Source organism: Lytechinus variegatus, chromosome 7 (assembly GCF_018143015.1).
Source record: "Lytechinus variegatus isolate NC3 chromosome 7, Lvar_3.0, whole genome shotgun sequence".
Lineage (NCBI taxonomy): Eukaryota > Metazoa > Echinodermata > Echinoidea > Temnopleuroida > Toxopneustidae > Lytechinus > Lytechinus variegatus.
This window is the reverse complement of record NC_054746.1, coordinates 27,906,844-27,933,472: the sequence shown is the minus strand read 5'-3', so window position 1 is coordinate 27,933,472 and position 26,629 is coordinate 27,906,844. Positions and strand designations below refer to the sequence as shown.

The 26,629-nt window shown below is 36.5% G+C and overlaps 1 protein-coding gene across 1 annotated transcript; it reads left to right on the top strand.

Annotated features, from left to right (window-relative positions):
• Positions 1 to 1,630: 1,630 nt before the first annotated feature.
• Positions 1,631 to 18,437, top strand: LOC121418892 (homeobox protein SIX6-like). The gene is made up of 2 exons (XM_041613085.1): positions 1,631 to 3,036; positions 15,522 to 18,437. The coding sequence occupies exons 1-2, from the start codon at positions 2,270 to 2,272 to the stop codon at positions 15,730 to 15,732; spliced, it is 978 nt and encodes a 325-aa protein (XP_041469019.1). The 5' UTR covers positions 1,631 to 2,269; the 3' UTR covers positions 15,733 to 18,437.
• Positions 18,438 to 26,629: the final 8,192 nt, after the last annotated feature.

Below are 26,629 nucleotides of genomic sequence, written 5' to 3'. Positions count from 1 at the left end.
ATGTTAGTTGATAAACAAGGGTATTGAGTCTGATTACTATATAAGACATACGCATACATTCTGCATGTTTATTGTTAAGATATGGGTGTGGTTTACACATATTAATGGCGGATTTAGAGATAGCGAATTGATAGATGTATGAAAAGCTGAGTCCTAGATTTTCATTTTATCTTCTGATGTGTATATAAATCCCATGTCAGCGAAGACAACCATTTTCGATGTTTTGCTTTATTTTTATAATTAAATAGTACTTCAATTTTGGATATGCATATAGTGATCAGGAGAACATGGGATGCTAAAGGCATGCCCCCTTCTTGATATTTTTTTGCGGAGGGTAGGACTGGTGGGTCGTTCCCACTCGAACTTTAGAGTTTATATCCTAATGTACATTTTCACAAGTTTTAGCCAAAATGCCAAATTTTGAGGAATCACTTGATAATTTCGTAGAAAAAAATCTACTTTGATGGGAAATTTATAGCCCCTTTTCCATTTTTCAGCTTGCTCCCTTTGCTCACTCTCACAACATTAGTGATCCTACTTTGACGTCTCGAAACAGATTTGAGTCGGTGAAATATGGCACTCATAACATAGAATTGCCAATCCTTCTTGTTATTCTGTGGGCCTAGGAATCAGGTTTTCATGACTAAAACTTATGATTTATAGTTTGCAAGCGATCCACTTCGTAGAACATTGCAGCCCTTGGGTAATTACTAAATTAAGCAATATATTTTCCCTTCCAAATAGTTTGATTCTTAGTACTACCCACTTTATTCAGATCCATAGTAAAGTGTCTGGATATCCCATAACAAGGACCAATTCAAAGTGCTTGAATTGATAATGGACACCCCCACAGAATGTGACGAGGTAAATATCTTTTTTTATTTGCCCCCTTTCCAAATAGCGAAATATTCAATTTGATGGTTTGTGTGAAATTCCAGCTGCAATCAACGCACAATATAAACTCATATTATCGAATGGCTTGTCGTCATTATGTTCAGATATTCTGTCATGTTCTCGACATTCTGACATCTCTCTCAATCTCCCTTTCTCTCTCCGTCTCATAAGACGGCTACCGTTGAGAAACTTCAAACTACTCCTTTCATTCCGATGCCGTATTTACCTTCCTTTTGATAGCTCTATGTGGACAGCATTTTTCACGGATGTAATTTGTCATTGTGTCAGCGTGGAATAATTGTTGTGTCTCTTTATTCAGAGGGTGTCAGTGGAAGGGGTCACTTTTCAAAGTGATTCGGGAAGTAATTGTTGGATTGTGGTGACAATCTTTTATTCCTTTTTCCAGCTTTGCTCATCTCCCCTCTTTCCCTGCCACTCTCTTCTCTTTCTTTCTCGATGGGTGGGTATTGTATGGCTTCTTAACGCCAGTTGAAAACGGTCAGGTTATGAGCTGACTGTAAATTCAGGCCTTAGCCGTCTATTCAGACCGCGTTTTGGCGTTGTTGTAATAACAATAGCAGTAATTAGTGTCAATTAAAATGCGCGGATTGCCATCGCCTTTAGCTCTTCCTGCGTCAGCCTCTTCGTAGAGAAGAAGGGTCGATGATTGTTATTTCTAAAATGGATAGACGTGTTTGCCCACCATTCAATCTTGTGGTTTAGCAATCCATCGAGTGAGTGTGATACACTCTGAACACACACACGCACGCACATGATATAAACTGACTGAAGCTAGCAGCAAGATAGAATCAGACTGTGCGCGTCTCACCGCCTGTTGGCGCACTCGGTGCAAGTTCCGTCTAACGGAGCTCCTGCGAGAGAGAAAGAGAGAGAAAAAAGGGGAGTTGCTATTGCGCAGACTCGTAGGAAAAAAGGGGGAGGGCCCGAAGGGGGACGCATTATTATCACGGGTTGCTATTCTATGGCTTGCGATATGAGCGACCTCATATGATAAGAAACTTGTGCACCGGAATTAGTTCATCCAGGCGTAAAGATATTCCACCCTTTTTAGCTCCACTCATTTTGGAAGCGAGCAGCAGATTCGACTATTCTTCTTGGTGTAATTGGACCTGCTATTCAGCCAGCCCATGTGGTCATGTCTTTGTTTCTCTTCAGTGTGATTGGCAGGCGTGACAGTGATTGACACAGTCCCCTTGGTGATGGTCCAACAAATTGCTCCTAAGCCAATCGAAAACCATTTATCCAACAAATGCTTAGCATGATAGCAGTGATAATATGAGTTGTGTCACAAGCCGGGTCTGATAAAAACTGACACATATCTCAGCCCATAGACACACCCCAGCATTTAGCTCAAATGGTTTGGACGGAGTCGGAAACATCGCCAAGCGACCGGGGCGCTATGAGAGCGGCCCAGGCGCTGGCGCAGTATTACAGTATGCATGATCCACGAAGTAGTGAAGGCTTGGCAAGATTAGCCCACATGTATAGCAGCATGCAACCGTTTGTGCCCTTTCCTGCCGCAGCGCCGGGCGGGACACTTTTCCCGCTCCCGACAGCCCTACCGACCCTCTGCTTCTCCCCAACTCAAATTGCCAGCGTTTGTGAAACTTTGGAGGAAAGTGGAGACATCGAGAGATTGGCCCGATTTCTATGGTCCTTGCCCGTTGCTCCCGGGACTTGTGAGGCACTGAGCAAGAATGAAAGTGTTCTACGCGCAAGAGCCGTCGTCTCCTTTCATCAAGGCAACTACCGTGAACTTTATCATATTTTGGAGAACCACAGATTTACTAAGGACTCTCATGCCAAACTTCAGGCCATGTGGTTGGAAGCTCACTACCAAGAAGCAGAAAAACTCAGAGGAAGACCACTGGGTCCTGTCGACAAGTACAGGGTCAGGAAGAAATTCCCCCTACCAAGGACCATTTGGGATGGAGAGCAAAAAACACATTGTTTCAAAGAGAGAACACGGAGTTTGCTCCGAGAGTGGTATCTTCAAGACCCTTATCCTAACCCTACCAAAAAACGTGAACTGGCTCAAGCCACAGGACTTACACCGACACAGGTCGGAAACTGGTTCAAAAATAGGAGACAACGAGATAGAGCTGCAGCAGCTAAAAACAGGTAAATATTCATTTTCATTTGAATAATTATATTAATATATTTCAAGCAAGAGCATTAACCTGTATATAAGGGATTTTCTGTAGTAACAAGAATGTGGATATGGATTGGCCTTTGTTTGGCCAATATGATTTTATGATGAAATTTAAAAAGAATTATTCCATATTTAAGCTTTTTACCGACTGATCTTAAACCCAAACCCATTACAAAATCTTTAACCACGGAGCTGACGATATCATACTTCTCAAATATCTCTAGGGGTAAGACGTGCATAATTTCTGAACATAATTTTATAGACTGAGTGAAAATTTCTCAGACCAAGGGCAATAATTTTTATCAAAAGAATCACAATGTTATTGTGTGCCAAATCTCACATAATTGCACCGTTTGTAAGACAGACACAATAAAATGTAATAATCGAAAATGTGCAAAAAGATATGCACAATAACCACAGTGAAAGCTGAAATATAAACATAACATTAAAAAGTAGGAAAATAAAGTAGTATGAAAAATGGTCATGAGATTTTTAGTCACGCCTTATTTTACCAGTGATGATAGTATACTAGGGCAATAACCGCTACTTATTACTTAGGAAAATACTTTACTTTCATTATGAAAGACAAATTTCCATGTAATATATTAATATCACTTTACAATATCATGTTGTGCAAAGTATTCCGTCATATCAGTGACCGTTTTCTATTCTCAAGTCATGTGCGACTTCAATTATAGTTCAATTACATTTCCCTGTAATACATGTACTATCATCCTGACTCTAAAAGCAATGAGCTTCGTCATTTAAACTCCTTCCTTTGTGAAGGCGTCAATTCTGTGAATTCCAAAGCAAAACACAATGTTACCAGTCTTGAAAAAGTATCAATTGATGTATAATGCCCCGCTTTTATCCCTATTCCATTGACCATTCGGCGCATAAACACGGGGCATTTGTTAATTGGCCTCGAAACACGAGAGAAAACCCGCCGCACCGATCGGGCGGGCGTATGCTCAGTCACCGGTCTATCGCTTCGCTGCTCGCGGCTGCAGAAATCTAATTCCTCTCGGCACAAAGTACTTTCCACGTTGCGGAAACGAATAAGTTACAAAATGTCTTTCAAAAGATAGTAAAAGCTGTTCTTATATTACTTACCAGAGTTATGTTGCGTTTTGTGTCCTTACAATCGCCAATATCCGTATGAAACACTGTCAAAGCACATCGCAATCTGCGGATTGAGAGAACCAATTTTGTATCTTCAAACAGAAAATAAAAATTGAAAAGTCGAGTTTAGGACTCACATTTATATTATGTAAGAGATGATTACAACCTTTTACCCGAAATATATAATTATTACATGTTTGATTAATAGTCGTGGTAACCACTTCAGAACTTCTGATATATTTTTTTTCAAAGAGCAGAAAATGCGTGCCCGAATTAGCAATTAAAAAAAAAAACGTATGAAAAAATGGCACAAGAAAGAAAACGTTCGTTATTATCATTAATTTGGAATATTAAAGGACTGTGTATCATCATAATTTAGTTCTTGGATGGAAAACGGAAGATGATCTTTATAGTTTCAACTTAGTAGTAACACCATATCAAATATCGGTATAGTTTCATTCATTCACGTGTCGCTGTTATAACCATTTTGTGATTCATTTGAACCTTTCAGTAGGCCTATATACCCCCATCAACTTGCTTACTTTCTGAACATTTTCATTTAAAAATGACTGTTTGCACTAAGAAAGCGAATCATGAAAACGGTACAATTTTCTGTATTTTTTTAAGAAAAAAATAATTTGTTAAGTATTAATTATCTTTAAAATTCATATTTATATTCAAATGCATTTGTTTTTTATTCTGTCATGTTTTATTTACCGAGAGCTTACTTGTCTGCTTGACAAGAGAAATCCTCTGTAACCCGAAATTACACTGATTTCTGGAACAAAAGATACATTTGAAATGGACAATAAAGAGCAAAGTAAAAGAAGTTTAATACTAATAATGAATCATTAAAAAAAGTTGGCACATGATCACAATCTAAAGTATACATGTCATGATTTTTTTATTCAAGAAAAGAAATGCTTGCGAGTTATGATCATGTATTTATTATGGATAGAAGCACATATTGGCCGACATGGTACTTTAACGAATAATAATAGAAAAGGGCATTTTGAAGACAAAGAAACTAAATGAGAGAAAAAATAGTATTCTGTTTCATGATAATTTGCAAATTATGACAATGTATATCACATTTACATATAAACGATTAGAATTTAAGTTATTTATTTGTTGTAAAATTTTATTTCGTTGTAGTAGTAATATCATATTACAAGATTATGTTTCTATTATATGGATTTGAATAATTAACATTCGCATTCTTCAAAGTTAATGATATGTAGAGCACACATGCATTTCAAACATCAATTTGTTGTATCATGTTGATACGATAGGACCAATATGAATTTTAATTTCATTCGAAGAACTGAATACAATCACGGAGCTATAAGATCATGTTACTTTTAACAGGCCTATATATTTTTATTCGATGAAACATGTTACCGTAGAATTAAACACGTTGTGCTGGTCAATATTTCAATGTATGTAATTTACAATCATTTCATTGACATGGCACATTTCATGGCAAATCAAATATTATTTGATATTATAATTTTTAGAAAGTACACTTCCGTTACTTATTGCAGGACAGCTTTGGAATAGGGATGCTATATATCAGAATGTTTCACAGGAAAGCATTCCCCCTTCATATATTAACTCTACGATGTGGGCCATTTTCATTCATCAGTCACGGTACTTGTCACCTTAATTATAAATCAACATTTCATTCATCGAACCGTTCGTTAAGAAAACCTCAAATTGAATTAATTATCACACCTTGTCTTCCTAATTTGATTAATATCCGTTCTCAATTTCCCTTCACCAACCTTCATGTACATGATGTAGTGAGTAATGGATCTTTCTCCTGGGGTAGTTTTGTTGTATCTTCTTTTTTTTCATCATCCTTTCTCCTCCAATATTCCTCCGGGGGTCGCCACTTTCCCCGCATAAACACACACACAACATGGTGGTGGGTTTCATTATAGTAGCATTGATACCCCCATTATTTGTGAAACAAATTGGATGTCCCGGTACTCGGGGCCAATCGTTTTCCTCTCATGTTGTACCGATGCGAGTGCCACAACCCGGAGGATACGTGGGGAATTTTCTTCTCCGTTACATCTTAATTCGAAGAAAGTTCGTCACTTAGCTGTAATGCAAGCCCATTGAAGCCAAGTGTCGGTCTAATTTATCATTCCAGTTTTAGAACCTTCCCCATAATCGCCTATATTAAGTTTTGATAAATCTGGAGATAAGTCATTTTCAAAATTTGATTTTGTCTTCAGATAAATAAAGGAGTGGATCAATAAAACTTATTTTGTGTGAAAGATGCCTTTATAAGATATATCGGGTACAAAAATTTACGACAAAAATATCGAACTTAACCCCCCCCCCCAACACAGTGGGGTGCCAGACAAAAAGAAAAAAAGAAGAGTTGGCCTTATATGAATAGGCCTTAAACCACGTTTCAATCATGGAATATTCTGAAAATTCAGAATGTAAATTGCAAATTTAATATACGCAATCAATAAATTTATGATAAAATTGTCAAGGGTTCTTATTTGCAGAAAAAATAAAAACATTACCTACAGAGGGCGCTAAACACACACAAAGCCAATTTAAAATTTAAATTTTGCGAATGAAAAAAAATTTAACTTTCAGTTTCACCACACATTAATAAGATTCGAACAGTAGTCCAATACAATTCATATTATTAAAGCTTTTTCAGGAGATGTAGGTTTTGTTTTTAATCTTCTAATAATGACATTGTAATATGTTTTTGACCAAAATGATCATGATGAAAATATGACAAGGGAGACCATGGAGACAGGCGGAAATATTGAGTTTATAAGCATGAAAGTAGTAAATGAAAAATAAGAGACAACCTATCAGATAAATGCACCTTCAAAGTCTTGCGTGATACATTAAATTATTAGCTCCTTCGGTCTTAGATGGAGGAACTAACGAGGGTTTGTAATTACATCTCTGTTCAGTTGTCATCAAATAATCACTACTTAATTCCTTTATAAGCAGTGTAAGCAGAACTGGAAATGGTAAAAGTAATGACAGTGATTTTATTTACAAGAGAGTCGTGTTAACTGTTTTACGAGTATATTGAAATCAAAGTTAATCTATGTTTGATTAATGAATTTCACAATAAAAATATTTAATGTTTATAATGAAAATGAAAAAAAAAATCATTTACTTCACAGTTAGAGTTATGTTGACCCTCTTTCATTAAACTTTTTTTTTGCTTTTAAAGAAGAATTGCTGAAAATCCAGCTTATTGTAAAAAGGCAAGTCTTATCTTTATTTAAACATGGATCCTACAAGAACAAATGCCTCTGCAAAAAAGAAAAAGAAAATGAAATAAAGGAATTAGGGAGCATTTAAACATAAATGGATCATTTATTCTTTCAATTGTATCTGGGGCTTCAGGGATGGGTACAGGCTGAAACTACAGATGATTTTAATAAGTAGAGAAAAATAACAAACGCAACGATGAGAGTTTTATCGAGTCTTATGAAAAAAAAGAAAGTTGTGGCATGCTATCAGTTTTCATTATTTAGGTGAAATGAGCACTGATCAATTTTTCAATTAATTATCTTTCAAATTTTATGAATTCGATTAAAGTTGAACATTCGCAATTCATTAGAAAATAATATCTACGGATAATAGTATCAGTGTTCCTTTATTGTTTAAAGTTCTCCCTTTTCTTAATTTTTTTATTTACTTAATGATGATGGAAGCTAATTTGTTTACACCATAAACCTTTGATTATTTAAGTGAAACAGGTCTTTGTAATTCATGATTAAGACCAAAGGTGTAACTGGAACTGGCTGGGGGGGGGGGGGTATCAAAATTATGGCTAAGTAGATCGCATTAGGTACATTCGGTAAATGAATCTCTATCATCCATGTTAATATCGTTTTCATAGAATACAGTGAATAGTGCTCATATTACTTGTCATGTCTGATTTAGTCATTGTCATTCCTCCTCTTATTCATCTGTAATAAAAATAAAACCCCGCATTATCAAGTTCAGAAGTTATTTCAATAAGAAAACACAATTCATGAATAACAGGTATTGCACCTCTATTTCCGGTTGAGTTTGTGGAAAGAATCATTACACTTGGGTCGAGAGGGCTAGCCAAGATTTCAGCGGTGTGATTTCATTTGATAAAACTGTTCGATATGTTTATTTTTAAGCATTTCTGTTCTTTAGAGATTCAAGTGGATAATATTGAAAATTACACAAATTAAAAAATAAAAGTAAAGGTGGCGGACCATTCACACCAACGCTTGAGTATCACGGTATTATCACCGAGTTAAACTACAATGGCACTGGTAGACTGATAGAGTAAATATTTAGCGAGATCTTGAAATTGATATTGCGGTAATATTTGTGTCTGTATTGGGTCTCTTCATTGTCACTAGTTTGTTCTAGTGCCAGTCATATTAAATCAGCGCCACTCCATTAGTCCTCCATTACATGTGTACATAGTGCATTTTGTTCTATCGGGTCGGCGGGACTAAATTCTGGTTTTTCGTAATTTTTATTCATCTATCGTCGTGGATTTTGGTGGTGTGTTATATTTTGTGTCTGGGTTGGTACAGTCCTTATTTCACACTCTTATGTTTCCATGGTATCACTTATTATCATAGCATATCTCCTCGACGTGTCATGAGACAGTATATCAATACTTATTAAATCATGTTAATTGACTATGATTTTATTAGTGACTTTGAAAAAAAATGTTACGAAGATTTTGTGACCAGTGTTGCATTTCTATTTACCATTTACTGATTTATATTTGTTGTTAGGGTAAATGTCGAGAAAGAAAATGAACCAGTTATTACCTTCAATATTAGTTATATTCACCTCACATTAAATATAAAATTGTCATTCAAACATTTAAATTGGAAATACCAAATGGACTCCCACCGTACTTTAAGACCGATACCACTATATTCGTGAATCATCAAACATTTTTATGATATGTAATATGAATAATTGATAATGAATTCCCAGTAATCGAATATCTTTTCGTATAATATTGAACAAATAAAGACATCAATGTGGAAAATTTTAATGCATTAAATAAGAATATTGTTTGAAGTTTTTAAATGAAAACGACTTGAAGAATAAAAAAAACGAAAAAATAACAAACGACATACGAAAGTGCACGGTGAACAGAATAATTTTTTCTTCTTCTTGGAGATTCTGAAGTGAGTTCGCAGTGAATCATTGGTGATTTGAAGGCGAATCAGTTACTCAGATGGAAATTTCGATGGCAAACCTGTCAGACTAGTCGATGTTTTATGCACACAAGAGGGTTAAAACAGGCCGGCAAACTGACGGTTTAAGTGGTGGGTTTGCGGGAAGGGGTTACATGATAAGGGTTTGTTTGCCACGCTTAGGTACACTGTCAAAAGCCTCGCTTAAAAAACCACTCGACGGCTATCACAAACTAACTTTCACTCTCTGAATCTATTTAGATGTTGTTGTTACTCTTTTTTCGATCTGGAAAGATGTGAAATTTGCTTAAACTACAGTATGTCTTTCGAGAATCGCTCTCCGAACCCTAAACGCTCTTCAGATTTGACGCTGGACAATACGCATCAAGAGGTATCACCGTCTCAAGAAGAAAAACAAACAAGGCGGGGACATGTTCGATTAGCATATTTCACAATTTATCCTCCTGTTCGTTGGCAAAAAACAAGATGAGTGTCATTTCATGATCTTCATTGACTATAGTAGAGTTAGCGTTCGAACAAAGGGAGCGCTTTTATGCCTGGTTGCCACATAAGCTAAGGGTACACATTCCCTGCTCAATCGCATCGACTGGGCATTGTGTATGTGCACATAGGATATAATAAGTCATGAAAGATAGTCGAAGTTATGTGACAGAAATAAATGAATCCCATGTCAATTATGGATCCATTGCTCTTTTTTGTTCTTGGTTTTTCGATTATGTATTAAGGAGTGCTCAATATTTACCAGGAAACAATGATAAAGAAAGTAATATCTCCCATACACGACGATCAAGCGGATTTTTTTTTTTTTGGGGGGGAGGAAAGCATTTCTTTTTTCAATTGATAAATTTGGCTAGTTAATGGAATAAATTCATTTCTATTAGCATTGAGAAGATATCCTCCCTTTTTATCGGACGTTGATGCATGTGAACACCCAGACCTACTGCATTATTGGCGCGTTCAATTGGGCTCTAATATGTCCCAGGGCGCCCCCTTTAATATTTCAAATCAGGTAAAGGGAAGTCAGTCGCTTTCAAGTTTATCACCGAAATAATATTACTTATGATGAATATCAAATATGAAGACTGTATGTTTCTTCGACTATAAAAGAACAGAAGGCGGTTGGGACGGGTATTGTTCTGACTATCATTGGTTTGCCCCCTCCTATTAATATACTCTCCCCTCTTCTTCTTCTTCTCTTGTCTGTCTCTCGTTTTGCGAATGAAAGTTGATAATCACTGAAATATTCATGCTCACGAAGATGTCAGTGTGGTGGGGTCCCCAATGAACCACACTGATAGCCCCTCGCGCGTCTCAGCTAATAGCCATGGGACTCCGGGTTTCCGGGTCGGGATGCCTTCCAATTCGATAGAAAGACAGACATTAGAAGGGTCTACCCGCGTCTGTGTTATGCGTATCGTTCCTCCCAATCGATCTCATTCAGTGAATAATATGTCCTTCTGTTACGGATCATAAAGAAGGTGATAGGGCGATAGACTAGAAGAGAGAGAGAGAGAGATAGAGAGAATGAATGATAGAAATTGACAGCGACATAATCGCAAAGTCATATCGATATCGAACTGACATGTCACCTTTTTCCTCATCTCAATTCAGGTCTAATCATGATCTTTATCGTATGCAACGAGGCTATGCAAATAACTTTTATAAACGCAAAAAGACTGACCTAGTTGAACAATACTGGATTTCGCTTTTATTCATATTTCGCTCATTCTCTGCCATTTTTATTTTCAGTCTCTCTCTCTCTTTCTCGGCTTTGCCTGCCCCCATAACCAATCGCAGCATGCACGAAGAGCCACGGTGAAATGGATATTTTCTGGTATTATTTCTGATTATTTGATAAGATGCATGTTCTTTAGCGGATCAAGCTGGCTAAGGCTGTAGCAGAGGGGATCGTTTTATTGAAACCTTCTTGCGCCGTCATGATCGGTGATCAGTGAAACTTGGTCCGGTGTGACCCGGCTATCACGTTCTAGATAACCAGCCGTGTAATCTAGATCTACTCCCTCGCCGCAAATGACCAAATTATTTGCCGCGGCACACTTGCGCAGCGCGCATCATAACACCTGATTTCAATCTCAACATCACACCATCCTAACCCTCTTGCTCCTTATATTCTCCATATCATCATCCTATCTTATCATCCACCTCCTTCATCCAATACGTGTATTATCTCAAAGAGCACCAAAACACCACATTATGTAAAATCTCTGTAGATTGATTTCATGGCGAGCCGAGAAATGTCGCATTTGGCAAAAGATTCGAGATGATTTCTCTGCCTATACCCAACTTGAAACTGAAAAACAATATTTAGGATTAATCGAATCAGGGAAAATGTGTCAGAGGATTGTCATGGATGAAAATCAGATATTACTACTCCAGTTTACTAGTCACGCTCTTAATATCTTCCAGTTTGGAAGAATTCTGCCTTAATTGGACGTGACTTTCATTCATTACAATCTGGTTTCTCTATGTTTGGGAAACATCGCTTCTCAAAATGCTTAGTTTTCAAATTCCATCTTTGGCTTTTCTTCGACATGATCACGATTCCAACCAGTTTGCTTCACAGTAACCATTGAATTTGACATTTTTGTCTTCACTATGACTGAGACGGCAGGGCTCAATGAATGAGTAAAGAAGGGGAAATCCATTACGCATGAATGATAATAAATGACTAATAATTGATCAACTCGTCACCTCCAATGACTGGCACTCCATTCAAAACGATTTTACTTCGAATGCCAGACCCCTGAAAAGACCATTTCAAATATCAGATTTCAAAATGTTTTCGTAGCTGTACATGATACAAAAGATATATGATTGACAAGTCAAGTGTGACAATTATAATAAGAGGCGTTTCTTATGTGATTAAAATGACGCACATAAGAATTCGTCTTTTCATAAAAGTGTTAGTCGGTTAACCACTGAAACAAGTTCAATTGAAGGCAAAAGTACACTTTCTTTGTATTTTTATTATACCTATGCCAGTTGCTCAAGTTGAGTCTGCTATGGCAGCAATCATCAGAATAAAGTGTTTATTTTTCTCAAACTTAAAAAATCTGATGCCTCATCTTATATCGTTGTTTTATGACACTTGTTAGAAATTATAAATCACATTTGAGTTCTTCAGTATTTCAAAAATCTATTAACATTATTCTTTTACCCTGTCATATGGGGTCCCTCTGACTGGCTATCAATAAAAAAGTTTAAAAAAATAAAAATAAGTGGATAACGGTGTACTATGATGTAAACATAGGTTGAGCACGTTGAAGAATTAAACCTCCGTTAAGATATTCATAATCTTATTTGCCCCAATTTAATTCAATACCGGTCTTGACTAGATGGAGGGTACTGTCCGCCCTCTATTTTTGTGTCAACAAATTGAACATGGTCTTTGTTCGTCACCCCCTTTCTCCAATCTTTTACATGGAAAAGGGGTCACCTTTTTTTTACTCAGGCACTTGACGGCGTTTTGCTCATTTGACGTTCTAGGGAGTTATAGAGAGATGGAGTCTCTACAGACAGCACTATAATGGACAGAATTAACGATATCAATCGGTGCATTCAATTTCAAAAGACGATTATCAAATATGTGTTTTAGTCGTTATTCTCTCCCATTCGTTTCCCCCGGGGCACTCTTTATACACGATAGTAATATGCCTATTTCTTTGTGTTGTATAAAGGTGTTGGTGGCTTGATGGCTGCTGTGACTTTACTTAACGAAATCAGTCATATGTCAATATTTCACCGGCTGTTTTGTAAGCGTGTTCTAATTTCATGTGGAATATTCCAAGTGCTATGACCTAGACTATTTGTCGATCATTGAGAATGTATGAAAGAGAGATTGAAACGAAGCGGGGGGACCCCCGTCAATTCAGTTCCAAGTTCTTGGTCTTCTCTTTGAGACAGGCCTGTCCCTGTGGAGAAGTGAGTGGCCCCTGTCTGGGTTAGGTGAGGGTGTTGGTAGCTGAAGAGAAAGAACCCCGCTGTTTGATTTTCAGCTTTGAATAGGGTTGATCATTTGGGAGAAAGCAGGAATTAAGAAGTTCTGGTTTAGGTTGGCCCGGTTGGGTGAGACGGGGGTGGGGTCATGTGGGGGAGCACCGAGGGTCTTGTGTAAACCCCCACAGGAGTCTTAATGTTTACTCGCTAACCTATCAACCGGGAGAGTAGCTGGGCACAATCCATTCAGACCTACCCAATGTTTCCTGTTTATTATAGGGATTGGGGATAGCCACAGAGCAAAACTCTTTTCATGGTGGGGTCGACGCCCTCTCTCTGAAAGGATGCATACCATTAAATTGCCCAAATTTATGTTTCTTCACCAAACTAACCCGCAATTGTTCCAGCCAGCGCCCCGGTGTAACCGATTGCCTAGCCCGGGACCACAGTGATCGTTACGGGGTCCAAGAGGCGAATGGGGTGCTAGACGCTCTCCTATTAGAAACAAGGAGTTACTCACACTTGACTACGTGTTTTGTCGTACATCCCGCCAGGGAGAAACGAATACTCGGCGACCCGACACATTTTTGTTTGGTTTTTGTCATTAGATCCCCGGCAGGTGAATAATGGCTTCACCTGTCTATCAAATCTACACCTCTTATTTGCATACACACGTGTAAACATTCGATTAATCTTCGCGTGGTTTTTATACCCCCTTCTCTCTTTCTCTCTTTCTATTCTCCTCCTCCTTTCTCTCTAACCGTCTACCAACGTACTTCAACTTGGCATTCAAAAGAAATCAAGTGGAGCGAGAATCGTGCCCCAACAATCGGCCATCAATCTTTGGGCCCTTCCCATTGAAGTAAAAAGCGAGCAGATATGCGACAAATTACCCTCCTCACCACTTGAGGAATATCAAAAGCGTATTATTGTAAGGTGTGTGAGTACGAAAAGCTAACATATATAAACTGGTACAGCGGAAACAGAGGGCAAACAATAATAAAACTCAAGTAGCGATGTACAGAAATTGCCTCAAAGTGTCTGACAATAGGACCCAAACCGCATTCTCCTTCGAAATAACATTCAACTCATTAGAAATGGTGGTGAACTGGTGTGATTGACTGCCTAAATTCATTGTCAGACGTATCAATTGAAGAGAGAAGAAAATAAGATGGTGAGAGAGATGGAAATAGAGAAGAATGGAAAGAGAATAGGTGGTTGGTTAATGCTGCGTGGTTAATAAAACAATGAAAAGGAATATATGGAAAGAGACTGAAAGAGAAAATAATGAAGCTGTACAAAATGACAGACAACTATCCGGAAAGGGTAATGATGATATATATCACCTTTTCATGATTCATAGCTATTATTTTCTTTGTATTTACAGAGAATTATTGGCTTCCGCCTCTGAGGTTTTCATTGTGATATATTACTGAATTAATTTGTTGATACTCAGTTTTATAATGGCCTTTAGAGGGATATATCATTATTCTATTTCCTACATGATCGCAGAATAAAATAAAAACACACGTTATACGGAAATCACAATAATGAAACCACAATCTCGCCATTCAATTGCGGATTATATAGAAAAATATTGGATCATTCAGATTTTTAAAAAGTTGATAAGTATGTGGTTAAAGATTTGGTTCTGCTTTGTGATATAAAAAAATATATATCTATATCACTTTCTGTTTGGTACACTTTTCACGACACAGCTGTTCAGGGAGATACAATGTTAAAAATAATTTATTTCTTAAGAATTTACTTGGCTCATTGAATTCATGTGTTCAAATCCTTCACTCTAAAACATATCAGTAAAAATGACTAGTTAATAGGGTCAGCTGGGTGCAACTGTTACTCTCGTCGCATTTAACTATTTTCTAGACGTATTTTACAAGAACAGACTTATTTCTGACTAGAAATATGTCAGAAACGTGACTAGACAGCATTTTTACTAGACGTATTTTACTAGAACAGACTTATTTCTGACTAGAAATATGTCAGAAACGTGACTAGACAGCAGTTGCACCCAACTGACTACTAGTCAATTTGACTGATTTGTTTTAAGAGTGTAACGATCTATTCAGTCAGACTCAATGAATTATTTATCAATAAAACGTATTCTATCTTCTTGTTACTTTTCTTTGCATCTACAGAATGCAACAGCAGCAACAGCAAGCACTGCAGAACTCGAGCGTGTCAAACTCGGCCCACTCGCCGCCGCTGGCCGAGGGAGCAACGTGCTTACTCAGTCCCAACCCCGATAGCCCTTCACCGCGATCATTAGCCGACTCGCCACCGCTCGATTCCCCGCCTCCACCGGGCTACCACGACGACGACGATGACGACGATGTCCACCATCGCTGAAATAATCAGCTGAGAGCTGAATTCATCAATGGAAAGAACATTTATTTACCCTTTCCTCATCAACTTTCTTGTGCGTGCCAATGCGTCATGTTATGAGGTAAAGTGGTAGAAAGAAGGAACTGAAATCTACAGTACATGCCGAATTGCTGAGGGGCATAAATCTGTGACAGCTTTGTATATAGGAGATACAACATTTTATATTCCAAAGGATAAATGAAGCTAGGACAATCTATGGCGACTTTTATGTAATTACAATCATCATGCAACTCATCAAGATAAATACTATTTTCTTCATGTTTTTCATCATCAGATTATTAGGACACAAGGGTACAGATTTTGAATTGTGGCCTGATGTCTACGATTGATATTTTATCACAGTTATATTCTTCTGTGATTGGTGGTTTATATGAATATTTCACAATTTTATTTGAAAAAAGGAACACCTACTGTCTAAATCATACACAATTTACGTTCGCTTGTTTTCACAGCGGGCAGAGGAAAAATCCTACAATCCTAGTATTAAATCGACGATCACTTTTAATTAATATTCATGAAGCACCCCACCTACGGGCAATCGTCTTCTACAGTTACCCACCCCTGTTTCTCCATTCTATCCAAGCCCTCTTGACGAATATTATAAATATTCACGCTCTCTTTGCTGTGTGTTCATAAGCTTCTTGTGTCTCAATCAAGCTTCTAGAAGTGGGCTATAAGCCTGTTATTTTTGTCATGATTGTCCTCTTTTGACGTGTTGAGAGGGGGAGGATTGAGGGAAGGAGGGGGGGGGGGGGGTAGAAGGGATATCATGTGCCCCTCAGCTTCTCTCCTTATCCTCCCACTCTCCTGCTTTCAAATACTACATCGTATTTTAATATAGTCGTATCTTGCCCAATGTAAGATTATATCATGTACCATCATGCCATTTTCATTGCATATCATTATATTAAATGGGATTATCGTTTCTGCATTTAAAATCCAATGGCCTTAATGGATAGAATGCTAATTGACACGCTCACTTGTTATATTTTTGATAGGATTAATCACTTACAACCTGATGCTCCTGTTGTAATGAAAAGGGAATTATTGCTCTCATCTAGGTGTTATGCAAATAGGAAAAATACATACTTATTTATATCAATGAATGTATGGAATCCAATCTGTGTTTGAATTGTGATTTATGTCATAGAAGGTGATCGAACAAGGTCTGGGGAAATGAATCGTTGGCAATTTGCTGAATTGCTTTTGTTTCTTTTCATCCTTGATCGGTTGTTCATCAATCAGTGTCAACTTTTTAGAAAGCTCGAAACCACAGCCCGATTTGTCTTAAAGATGAGGTATTAGGCCTACTGTTTTCTTCTTTTTAACAAAAAATAAATTAAAATGCGATATATTTTAAACGATTTTGGCAACTAAATCGTGTAAACGTAATTATAGACCCAATTTAGCTTCGTGTGATGGAACATGGGTTCCAAGACCATGATGGAAGCTGTTTGTTATAATTGCGGTTATGTAACAAAAACATAAAATGATTTAAGGAGATTTAATCATCGTTTACTTGTAAATGAATATCGTCGGGACAATAATGATTTTTATGGCATTTCTTTTTAGTTCGCTCATTATGTTAGTTGACAAATGAAAGCTAATTTGGTATTGTCATTTTACTTCCTATCATGATTATGATTACTTGGATGTATATTCATCATTTTCATGAATGTGCAAGATATGATTCCAACAGTAGAACGACACAGCAAATTAGTGGTAATCAAAAGATTATTACGAAACCAAAGCATATGGCAAACCATTAACCTCACAAGATCTGTAATTCATATAAATCTCAAAAGAGTGATATACTAGAATGCATGGTCTAGTATGCAACTCACCTCCAATGTATGCACTCTTTTTCAAAGACAATGGCGTCGTTTATTCCACCAAGTGGAACCCCTAACCCCATTAGGATGAGATTTGTAAACATTCTAAACCGAGATGACTTGCTATCCGAGTGTAACCTTTCCGATATTGATGGGCGAGTTGAAACCGCGTGTCAAGACTATGTCCAATACGGCGACATTTTACACGCAGATGTCGTACTTTTGGCGCCATTTATGTATCGTCTGCACTGCGATGAAGGGTCCTGTGTATGCTTTCTATTGCACCGTTCACGATGCGTTTTTTTTTGTCTGACATATTTTCATTAGACAATGAAATACCAACCATTCTGACTCGATTAACAGGTGTCTTAACAGTAAAGCCAATGTTAAGTTTATTCATGTGGAGTCTTCTTCATGCGCCATTCTTTGAATTTGTAACATTTTGTGTCAGTTACCTCCGCTCTGAAAGTGGCCACTCCACTGAATATACTTATTTTCAAGACATCACGCGGTAAAAAGTATAATAATGAATTAATATAATATGTATTGGTTTAGTGCAATTTGTTAAACAATGCCAAAACGGCGGGATCGCCACATACCATGCGTGGCAATCACTTTCTATGATTGTCTTTGGGAAACACTAATGATTTCCTAGATATATCTATGTTATCGTGGGCATTTTATGCACCTAGTTGTAAAGATGTCACTAGGAGAAAACATCAAATCTCGTTAGATATCATTGTTGCTGTAAAAACGATTCTTCACACTATTGTACAGGATGTATGCGATGAACAGTATCAACAATGTGTTGAAAATTCTAAATAATTATTGCCAACATGACAATGAAACACATGTGTTTGAAATGATTTTTTGTTCTGGTTTGTAAAAAAAAAGAAAAACCCGAGATACTGTAAGATTTTGAAGAGAGTATAGAGGAGAACGAATTCGGAGAGAAAGGGAAACAGTACAAAGACAGGTTTATATTCAAAGTCGTTTGTTGAATTTGCATCTCATAATTCATACAGTAAGATATACAAATGAGAAAGAGAAGGGGGGGTGGAGAGGGTGTGTGTGTTTGGGGTGGTTTGTTTAATAAATCATTTAAAAAGCGAAGAGAGAGGGAGTGAAACCTTCTACCTGTGTGTGTGAGGGTATATGAGAGAGCCTGAGAGAGGGGGCGAGAGAGAGGGTGGGGGGGGGGCAAGAATCGCATTCAATCACTACAAAATTAGAAATGTGTATATGCTGAGGCATCAAGAAGTGCCCCTAGATATACATTATATGTTTTCATTCAAAGAAATGAAAAATCACAAGTATCACGAGACTTTTCACCATCAGGCTCTTTGTAAAATATGTACTTGTGATTTCTCAAACAAAATGGATTATGAATTGCCGAATTTAAGAAAAATACAATTTGACAGTTAAAACCCTCATTTTCTTTTTGAAAAAAAATCGATTTACTTGGTAGCGACAAAAATTGAGTTTGAGTAAGGTTATAGTTATAAGGCCGAGAGATTCATTTTATTTTTCATATTCTAGTCATTCGTAAGTTGTGTCTATCTTTACTTCTGTTTTTTCTTTTTTTTTTTTTACTTCAGCTAACGTTTCCACGTTATATATATATATACCCCTGGGACCCGTTGCGTTAAAATGTTGCAATAAAAAATACGGGCAAATAAACAAAAACTCTGGCAAACAAATTGCCAATAAAAATAACACATTAAAAATCTCTGGAAAAAAAATTGCCAAAAATCTTTATTGCAAAAGTTTTATGCAACGGGCCCCTGGAGTTAAAACATTTATATTATAAACAAAACGTGTTTTAAGCATGTTAAAAGTTTTTAGTAATCAGATTTCGTTAAGACGATAACATTAATAGTAAGCATGATGTGTGTTACACTAAAACCATCTTTTTAAAAAGGGTGTAATGAATACTTTGTGTGTCCTTTGTGAACATCGAAGGTGTAGAAGTAACACCACAGTGTTTTGCAATGCACGTGCTTGTGTTTCCTCGAAGGTTTATGGCCAAACTGAATCCTAAGTATAGGTCTTGGGAATCTCTACACGATCAGCACAGCATGTTATCTCGTTAAGGGTACAAAGATTTCCTGCCAATTCCCCCGATCTCTCAACAGCACAACCTCCGTTTTCTTTTCCATTCAATACACTTTTCAAAGAAATAAAGAAGAAATGAAAAAGAAATGTCGAAATGCTTGATCACAAAAGGTCATAATAATAGGTCTTTTGAAATAACCTCTCGCATCGGGGTGCCTGAGGTTTACTTTAAAGGTATCACTCACATGTCCAAGATTCAGGAAGATAATTATAATGTGTTTATTTGGTCGATATACCATCGCCAATCTCAGCATCTATCATAGTTCATAATTAGTAATCGTACAACAAATATCAATCATGACAAAACATCCTGAAAATAGAAAGTTTACTGGATCTTGAAATTGGCCCGCTAATCACACTTTTTTTTTCAGCTGACGAACTCTACAATTTTAGGGCATAACTTTTGAATAACGAGACGATAAAAGTTGTGGTGAATGATTTAAGTATTCGGTATCACCCTAAACGAACCTCTTTGTAATTTATCATTACTATTTTGAGCATTTGCAGTTGTTTTTTTCCAAATTTTGTGTTTATGAATGTAATTATTATTTGTTCTTATGATAATGGTATTTCTCATTAAATAACGCAAAAACAATGGGCCTAATTATGTAGGCATATTGTATTATCAATACACCGACCGTAACTGTAATATAGACGCCAAAGCATTTCGAGAAAAAAATCCCCCTGACGATCTTTTTATTCACATGAAAAGAGTGGAGCAAACCGTGGATGAAACTCTTAGCACAAGGGATGGGGTAGATTCGAACCTATGACCCTTCGATTAAAAGACAAGCGTCAAAACCAATAAACCCTGACCGTCAAGACGCCTACATGCACACATCCCACGTTTCCTTGTTTTTATTCCTGAACATATTGCACTAATGACAATGAAAGATTTACAGATTCACCGGATTTGATTGTAAATGACCTTCTATTTTCTCTAATATGACTGACTAGAACAACCTAATCATGCTAATTAGGCCCTTTCTCTTCATATCCATGAATATCCCAAATTATAAGCAACTACAGGATAACAGGAACCAAAAGGGACACGCGCTCTCTCTTGCTAATACAGGCAGATGTTTATGACAATAACTTCTTTAATTATTCTTTCATTTTAATTTCCTTCTTAGGATATATACATAACCACCCCTCCTAAAGGGTATATGCATTGCTTTTATATGAGGATTACAGTGATTAATGCCTGTAATTAAACTTGAGAAGCCAAACAAGAAAATTTACAAACATGGCCATTTGACTCAAAAGAAGCTTAAATAACCACGACAAAACAATACTTCTATGGTTTCTCTGCCATCTGCACTAAGATAGATGTTAAACTCTATTTGATTACCATCACAGGAAGGGGAAATACAAAAGTACTGAAAATCCCTCTCCGTTTATCGATTCAAACAAATAAATAAATATATGAACAAATAAATGAATAAACAAATAAATAAACAAAAAAATAAATGAATGAATGAATAAATAAATAAATAAATAAATAAATAAATAAATAAATGGATAGATAAATAAATAAATAAATGAATAAATAAAAAATAAATAAATAAAATATATTACGTCATGTTGCTGGTTCGATAAACATAATTCATTGCGTGATGTTCTGAATCGAAGAATTTTAGAACAAACTTATAGATGAATGAACAAAAATACTGTTAACATAATGAAAGATGAACATTAGATATGTGGGGGTGTTACACACAAAGACATAAAATCGATATCTCTAATTTATTTATTTTTTTTTATAATTTATGGTTACCAGAACTTACAGTTACTAAATCAATCATGCAATTTATTATATGAAACAAAAAAAAAGAAAAAAGAAATCCAGTGGGAAAGAAAATAGAGAAAAAAGAAAGAGATATAGATAGATAGATAGATAGAGAGGAGGGAGTGATAGAGAGAAAAAGATCGAGGGGGAGAGATGGAAGGAGAGAGAGAGAAGTGGAGGGGGTGGGTAGAATATATATATTCCGAATATATAATGACTTGGTTTCGACAGGTATCCATCAAATTGCTATTGCGTACATGTCTCTGATAAATAGCTCCTCGACTTCTATTTCCTTCCTATGGTTTTTCACGTTGGTGAAATATATGAATTGGATAGAATACACTGGGTGCAGCTTTATGATCTCTTCAGATGGCTGGAAAAGTGGGGAAAAAATTATACATATATATTTCAATTTTTTCATTTTTTTTTATATTATTTATGGTTACCAGAACTTATAGTCTATAATTTATTCATATATGTTTCAATTAACGCCTACATGTACTTCATTTTCACTTAAATCCACTTAAACAAATTTCATACTTCCCCCATTCCTCCTCAGATGGCAGACGAAATGCCATTTGTCATTTGACATTGACAATCCACAATCACAGAGTGATTATGTCTCCGATTCCAAATTATGATCTAATCACCGAGGTTTCTTTTCTCCTTTCTTTCTGTCATTCTTTCCACCACTCCGGGGCATAGTTGTCCTTTATCCTTCCCTCATCCATTGCTTATATAGGAACAAGAACACTTGTAAAATAAATCCGCTGGATTGATACATGTATCTGTTTTCTCTCAAACTCTTCCGAATAAAGAGCTCCTTCTCCTTTTCTCAAACTCACACGTCATTTCTGTTTTCTACCCAATTTCACTTCATTATCTTCATTGTTATGTGACTAGTCATGACAATTGTGTATACTTGTTGTTTCTCCTCTTGTAAAGAATATTTTAATTTATTCCGGAGATTGATGGGGTGGATAATTTCAAGAACTAACGGATGACGCAAGCGTCGAAGATGAGAGCTATTCTATAATGATCAATACAATTTAGAATTATCATGATTTATATTTTCAGTCATTGCAGTTACGCTTTTTAGAATTCGTCTTTATGATCAAATGACGTATGTGGCAGAATAAGTCAAATTGAAGTGCTAGGAAGAGAGAGAGAGGGGGGGGGGTAAGATCAATTTCTTCCTTTTATGTTTGGACAAATCGGACGAAACCTATCGAAAAAATGCATTGTATTTATTTGGTAGTAGTGAAATAAGATAAAGAATGAAAGAAAAATTATCTTTAAAATACACTAAAAATAAGTAGAAGCTCATGTTATACTTTGTAGAAGCGAAATTATTATTTTAAATACATTTTCTTGAGGTAAAATTGTTTTTTTTTTTTTTTCAATCCCGAATCTTATTTTCTGTTTGAAGAATAACAATTTCTGATGTATTATTTGATATTGTGTCATAACATCATATTTTCAATTTCTGCCTTCTTCTTATATTACCAGGTAATTTGAATTTTATCTATTTCTGTCAAGAAGGGGTTATAACCATGGCTTAAGGTTACCAAATTGGTTATAAGTCTCTTAACCTGGGCATTCGTCCGACTTTAAATCAGTTTGACGATTTGATGATTATTTGACGCTTATACTTACTAATGCAATATAAGGATATATTAACAATGATTGGTTGGGTATTTCAAACCCACCCGCATTGCTGAAGGATCCCCTCATCACTTCTAAACCATAGAAAACACAAAGAACACAGCTTATCCTTATCACTTTCATAAGGTTTCCCAAAGTGACTAGCATACAACCAGCGTGGTTTCTGCATAATGATGTACCCACACTCTCTGAAGAACCCTCAAAAGAAAGCAATTGAAATCTCACTTCGGTGCTTTTCCCCCTCCCGTATCCCATCATGATCGTTTGATTTATCATTAGGGTGAGAATTGTGACAGCCTGACCGAATCGAAAGGAGATGAACTACTGTCCTCATTTAATGATCATCATTAATACCACCTAGAAAGCTTGCTTAAGAAAGACCCACTACAATAGAAAATCTCTTATACGACAAATTGGCAGGAAAGGGGTCCTGGGTTGACATGTATGAGGCGAGAAGGTATTGTTATCTCGCCGAGGAGTGATCACTCATTAAAGACTATGTCATGACAGCTTTAACTTTGTCTTGAATGCCTCATTCTCAACCTGTCCAATGGTGTTTAGGAGACTGCACGCCGAGAAGCCTTTCTCTCCCACAATTGGCAAGCATCGATTTTTACCCCTCTGTGACTCGGCTCTGGTAAAGAGGGGGTACCATGAGAGGACCCACCGGGCCAGACACCCGCCAGGGACAGCCAGGCAGCAGTGTGTGTTATCCGAAGGTATATGTTTAGATCTCAAATGCATCGACACAAATGTTCAATCATACCCTATATGTATAAACTATGAGTCATATTTCTTTACTGCGAAAAATAAAGGGAAAAAAGTTAAACCATTAGAAAATGATATATATCGATAACGATTCTATCTTAAATGATCTGAACAGTGTATAACTATTCGACATCGGTATGTACTTCATTTCCATCAATTCTTTATCTCGATTCAGAATTTTACTAAAATGACTAAAAGTTGTCATGAATATTCGTAAAAAACCCGATTTATTATCATTCCATGTCCAAATTACGAATAATAGTTTTGAAGTCTCCCGATCGTTGGTTTCGCCCAAGAACAAACGGCTGTTAAGATTCTTACAAGGTGTATTATCTAATTTTAATGCACAATACCCCCAACCAATCATCTTTCTTTGTGTTTATCTAATTTTTTTAGAGAGAAGTGAGGCATATCCATAAAGGACAGAAATAATTTTGATTTCGCTTTTTACCAAACCAACCACGTCAAAGAATATACATTTCGTTTTAAAGTGCTTTTTGGCCTCTAACAAGTCTGAGTAAACACAGACACTTGAGTATTAACAAAAGAAAAAAAATACAGACATGTTCTCAACGGTTTAGTCGAAGTTTGCTAATGAGAATCTCGATCTTTCTTAGATTTTTAGTGTTGTCTGTAAATGGGAATCTATTTACATCTATTTCCTCGCCTTTGTCCGTCCTGCATAATACGATCAAGTATCTTGCAGTACTTTCCTTGGTATAAGATCCATATAAGGAAACAAGAAGAGCTTCTTACTCCCCTTTCCGAAAGAGAGCGATGATAAATATATACTTGAGGTGGATATTATGGACGATGAGTTCCTGTTCCAAGCACTTAGTCGTGTTTATGTGTTGATTAGGTCTTGTTCTTCAAGTGGGGCTCAAACCGTCTCGAGGAAGGGGGTAAACATTTTGAGAGAAGGGGTGCAAACAATTAAGGATAGGGGTAAACATTTGTGTCTCGGATACAGTCTTTAAGAAGGTCTTTTTTATTGGAGCTTAACATGCTTAATACAACGCACACACATGATACGGATTTTTGTTTTCTCTGCACTTTTTGTAATATCTGTAGTGGCTGTTGCATGAGTCTTGCCAGTGTAGACTGAAGTAAGGTATAAAAGTGAATAGTTGAACATACAGAAGTGAAAATAATAAAGCAAGGAATGCCATTACATGCTTACTTACTTACCTTAACTTATTATTCACTTGCTTACTTACTTCATGTACTAACTCACATGAATTATCTCATTTACTTTCCTTTTGTATTGCTCACTTATTCTACTTACCTACTTATTTACGTACCTTCATATCTATTTCCTTACTTATTCGACAAATTATTCATTTCGATTTTTTTTATAGACTATATCCCAAGTTTATATACATTATCTCCTCAATTAATATTTCTAATTTGGTAATAAGTGGACCAATAGCTATGAATCCAATCATGAATACATAACGAGGGTTATATCCTTTTCATGAAATCATAATCATATAAACTTCTTTTCTTGCACGGAGTTTGTGTTCGCCAATATGGGTTTGGATAGGAATGGCAATATTATTCCTGTTTAGATGCGAGATGGTATTGTAGGCGACTGGAAACAAGGCTCCTCCGATAAAAGTAGACCAATGAAGTCGGCATGTAAGAGGATAGGTTAACACGGTGATATTCGGCTGTCAAGACACCATGCCAGGCATGTTACCCTCATATCTGGTTCTAAAGAGAATATAGGGAATACTAATCAGCCAGGAAAAGAGAGCCAAGAGTAGCAAACACTCCCGCCAAATAAAAATGAACAAAACATGATGGAAAAACAGAGCGCGCTGGGAAAAGAAGAGAATACACACCTTAAGAAAACCATCTCGTGTAGCGACAGAGAGCGCCAGCACGCGGGAACACCTGCCCAGCCGGACCGTGTTTTCGCAGATGGATAAACTGGAAGCGACTGGAAGAAAATAGGTAAGATGAATAAAATATCAAGCTAGGTATCAGGTTTTTGGCCTCTTTGATCTCTTTGACTTCTAACCACTAAATACACCGTGATCAATCACCAGTTCAAGCCTGGAGTGAATGAGTGACGCTCAATATCCACCTTCTCTCTGCGAAGCGAATTTTCAAATACTGGATGAAAAAAGATATATAAAGACAAAGTTATAGGAAGGGGGGTGCTATAAAGGAAATTAAAGGGTAATCGATTGCTTGAAAGAGGGAAGAGCTTTAATTAAATGTCAAATCAGCAAAAAAAATCAATGTCTATACTGAAGAGGAAATAAAGAAAAACATTTTACCATGTCCTCAATAGGTTGAAGGCGTGATAACACAAAATAGAAGCTCTCTTTTCTTCTTCCCTAGCATTCTTGTCATATCAAAATATGTTATATATTATAATAAAACATTCTTTTAACCTGTTAAAATCGACTTAAAAATTTTAATTTTTCCTGTACATTGAGTAATTTATAAATTGACACAACACAAATAATGCTTTAATCGTAGATAATGTCCGTTTCGCAATTGAAGATGACAATGACACAGAAATGTTTAATCCTTCTAACTAAATTGAATAATCGAAATACCATTGAATTCGTTAAACATACATGAAGTTGTTAGACATATTTAAGGACATTTGCGGTTCAAAAGCACGTTGCCTAAAGCGAGGTATATGTCAGATCTAATTTCTCATTTTTTTGTCAGGATG

What these genes read in the sequence shown, in the direction of transcription:
- LOC121418892 (XM_041613085.1), top strand. Translation starts at nt 2,270, where the DNA reads ATGGTTTGGACGGAGTCGGAAACATCGCCAAGCGACCGGGGCGCTATG. An exon ending in GCTGCAGCAGCTAAAAACAG is followed by an intron (nt 3,037 to 15,521) that starts GTAAATATTCAT and finishes TTGCATCTACAG; the next exon opens with AATGCAACAGCAGCAACAGC.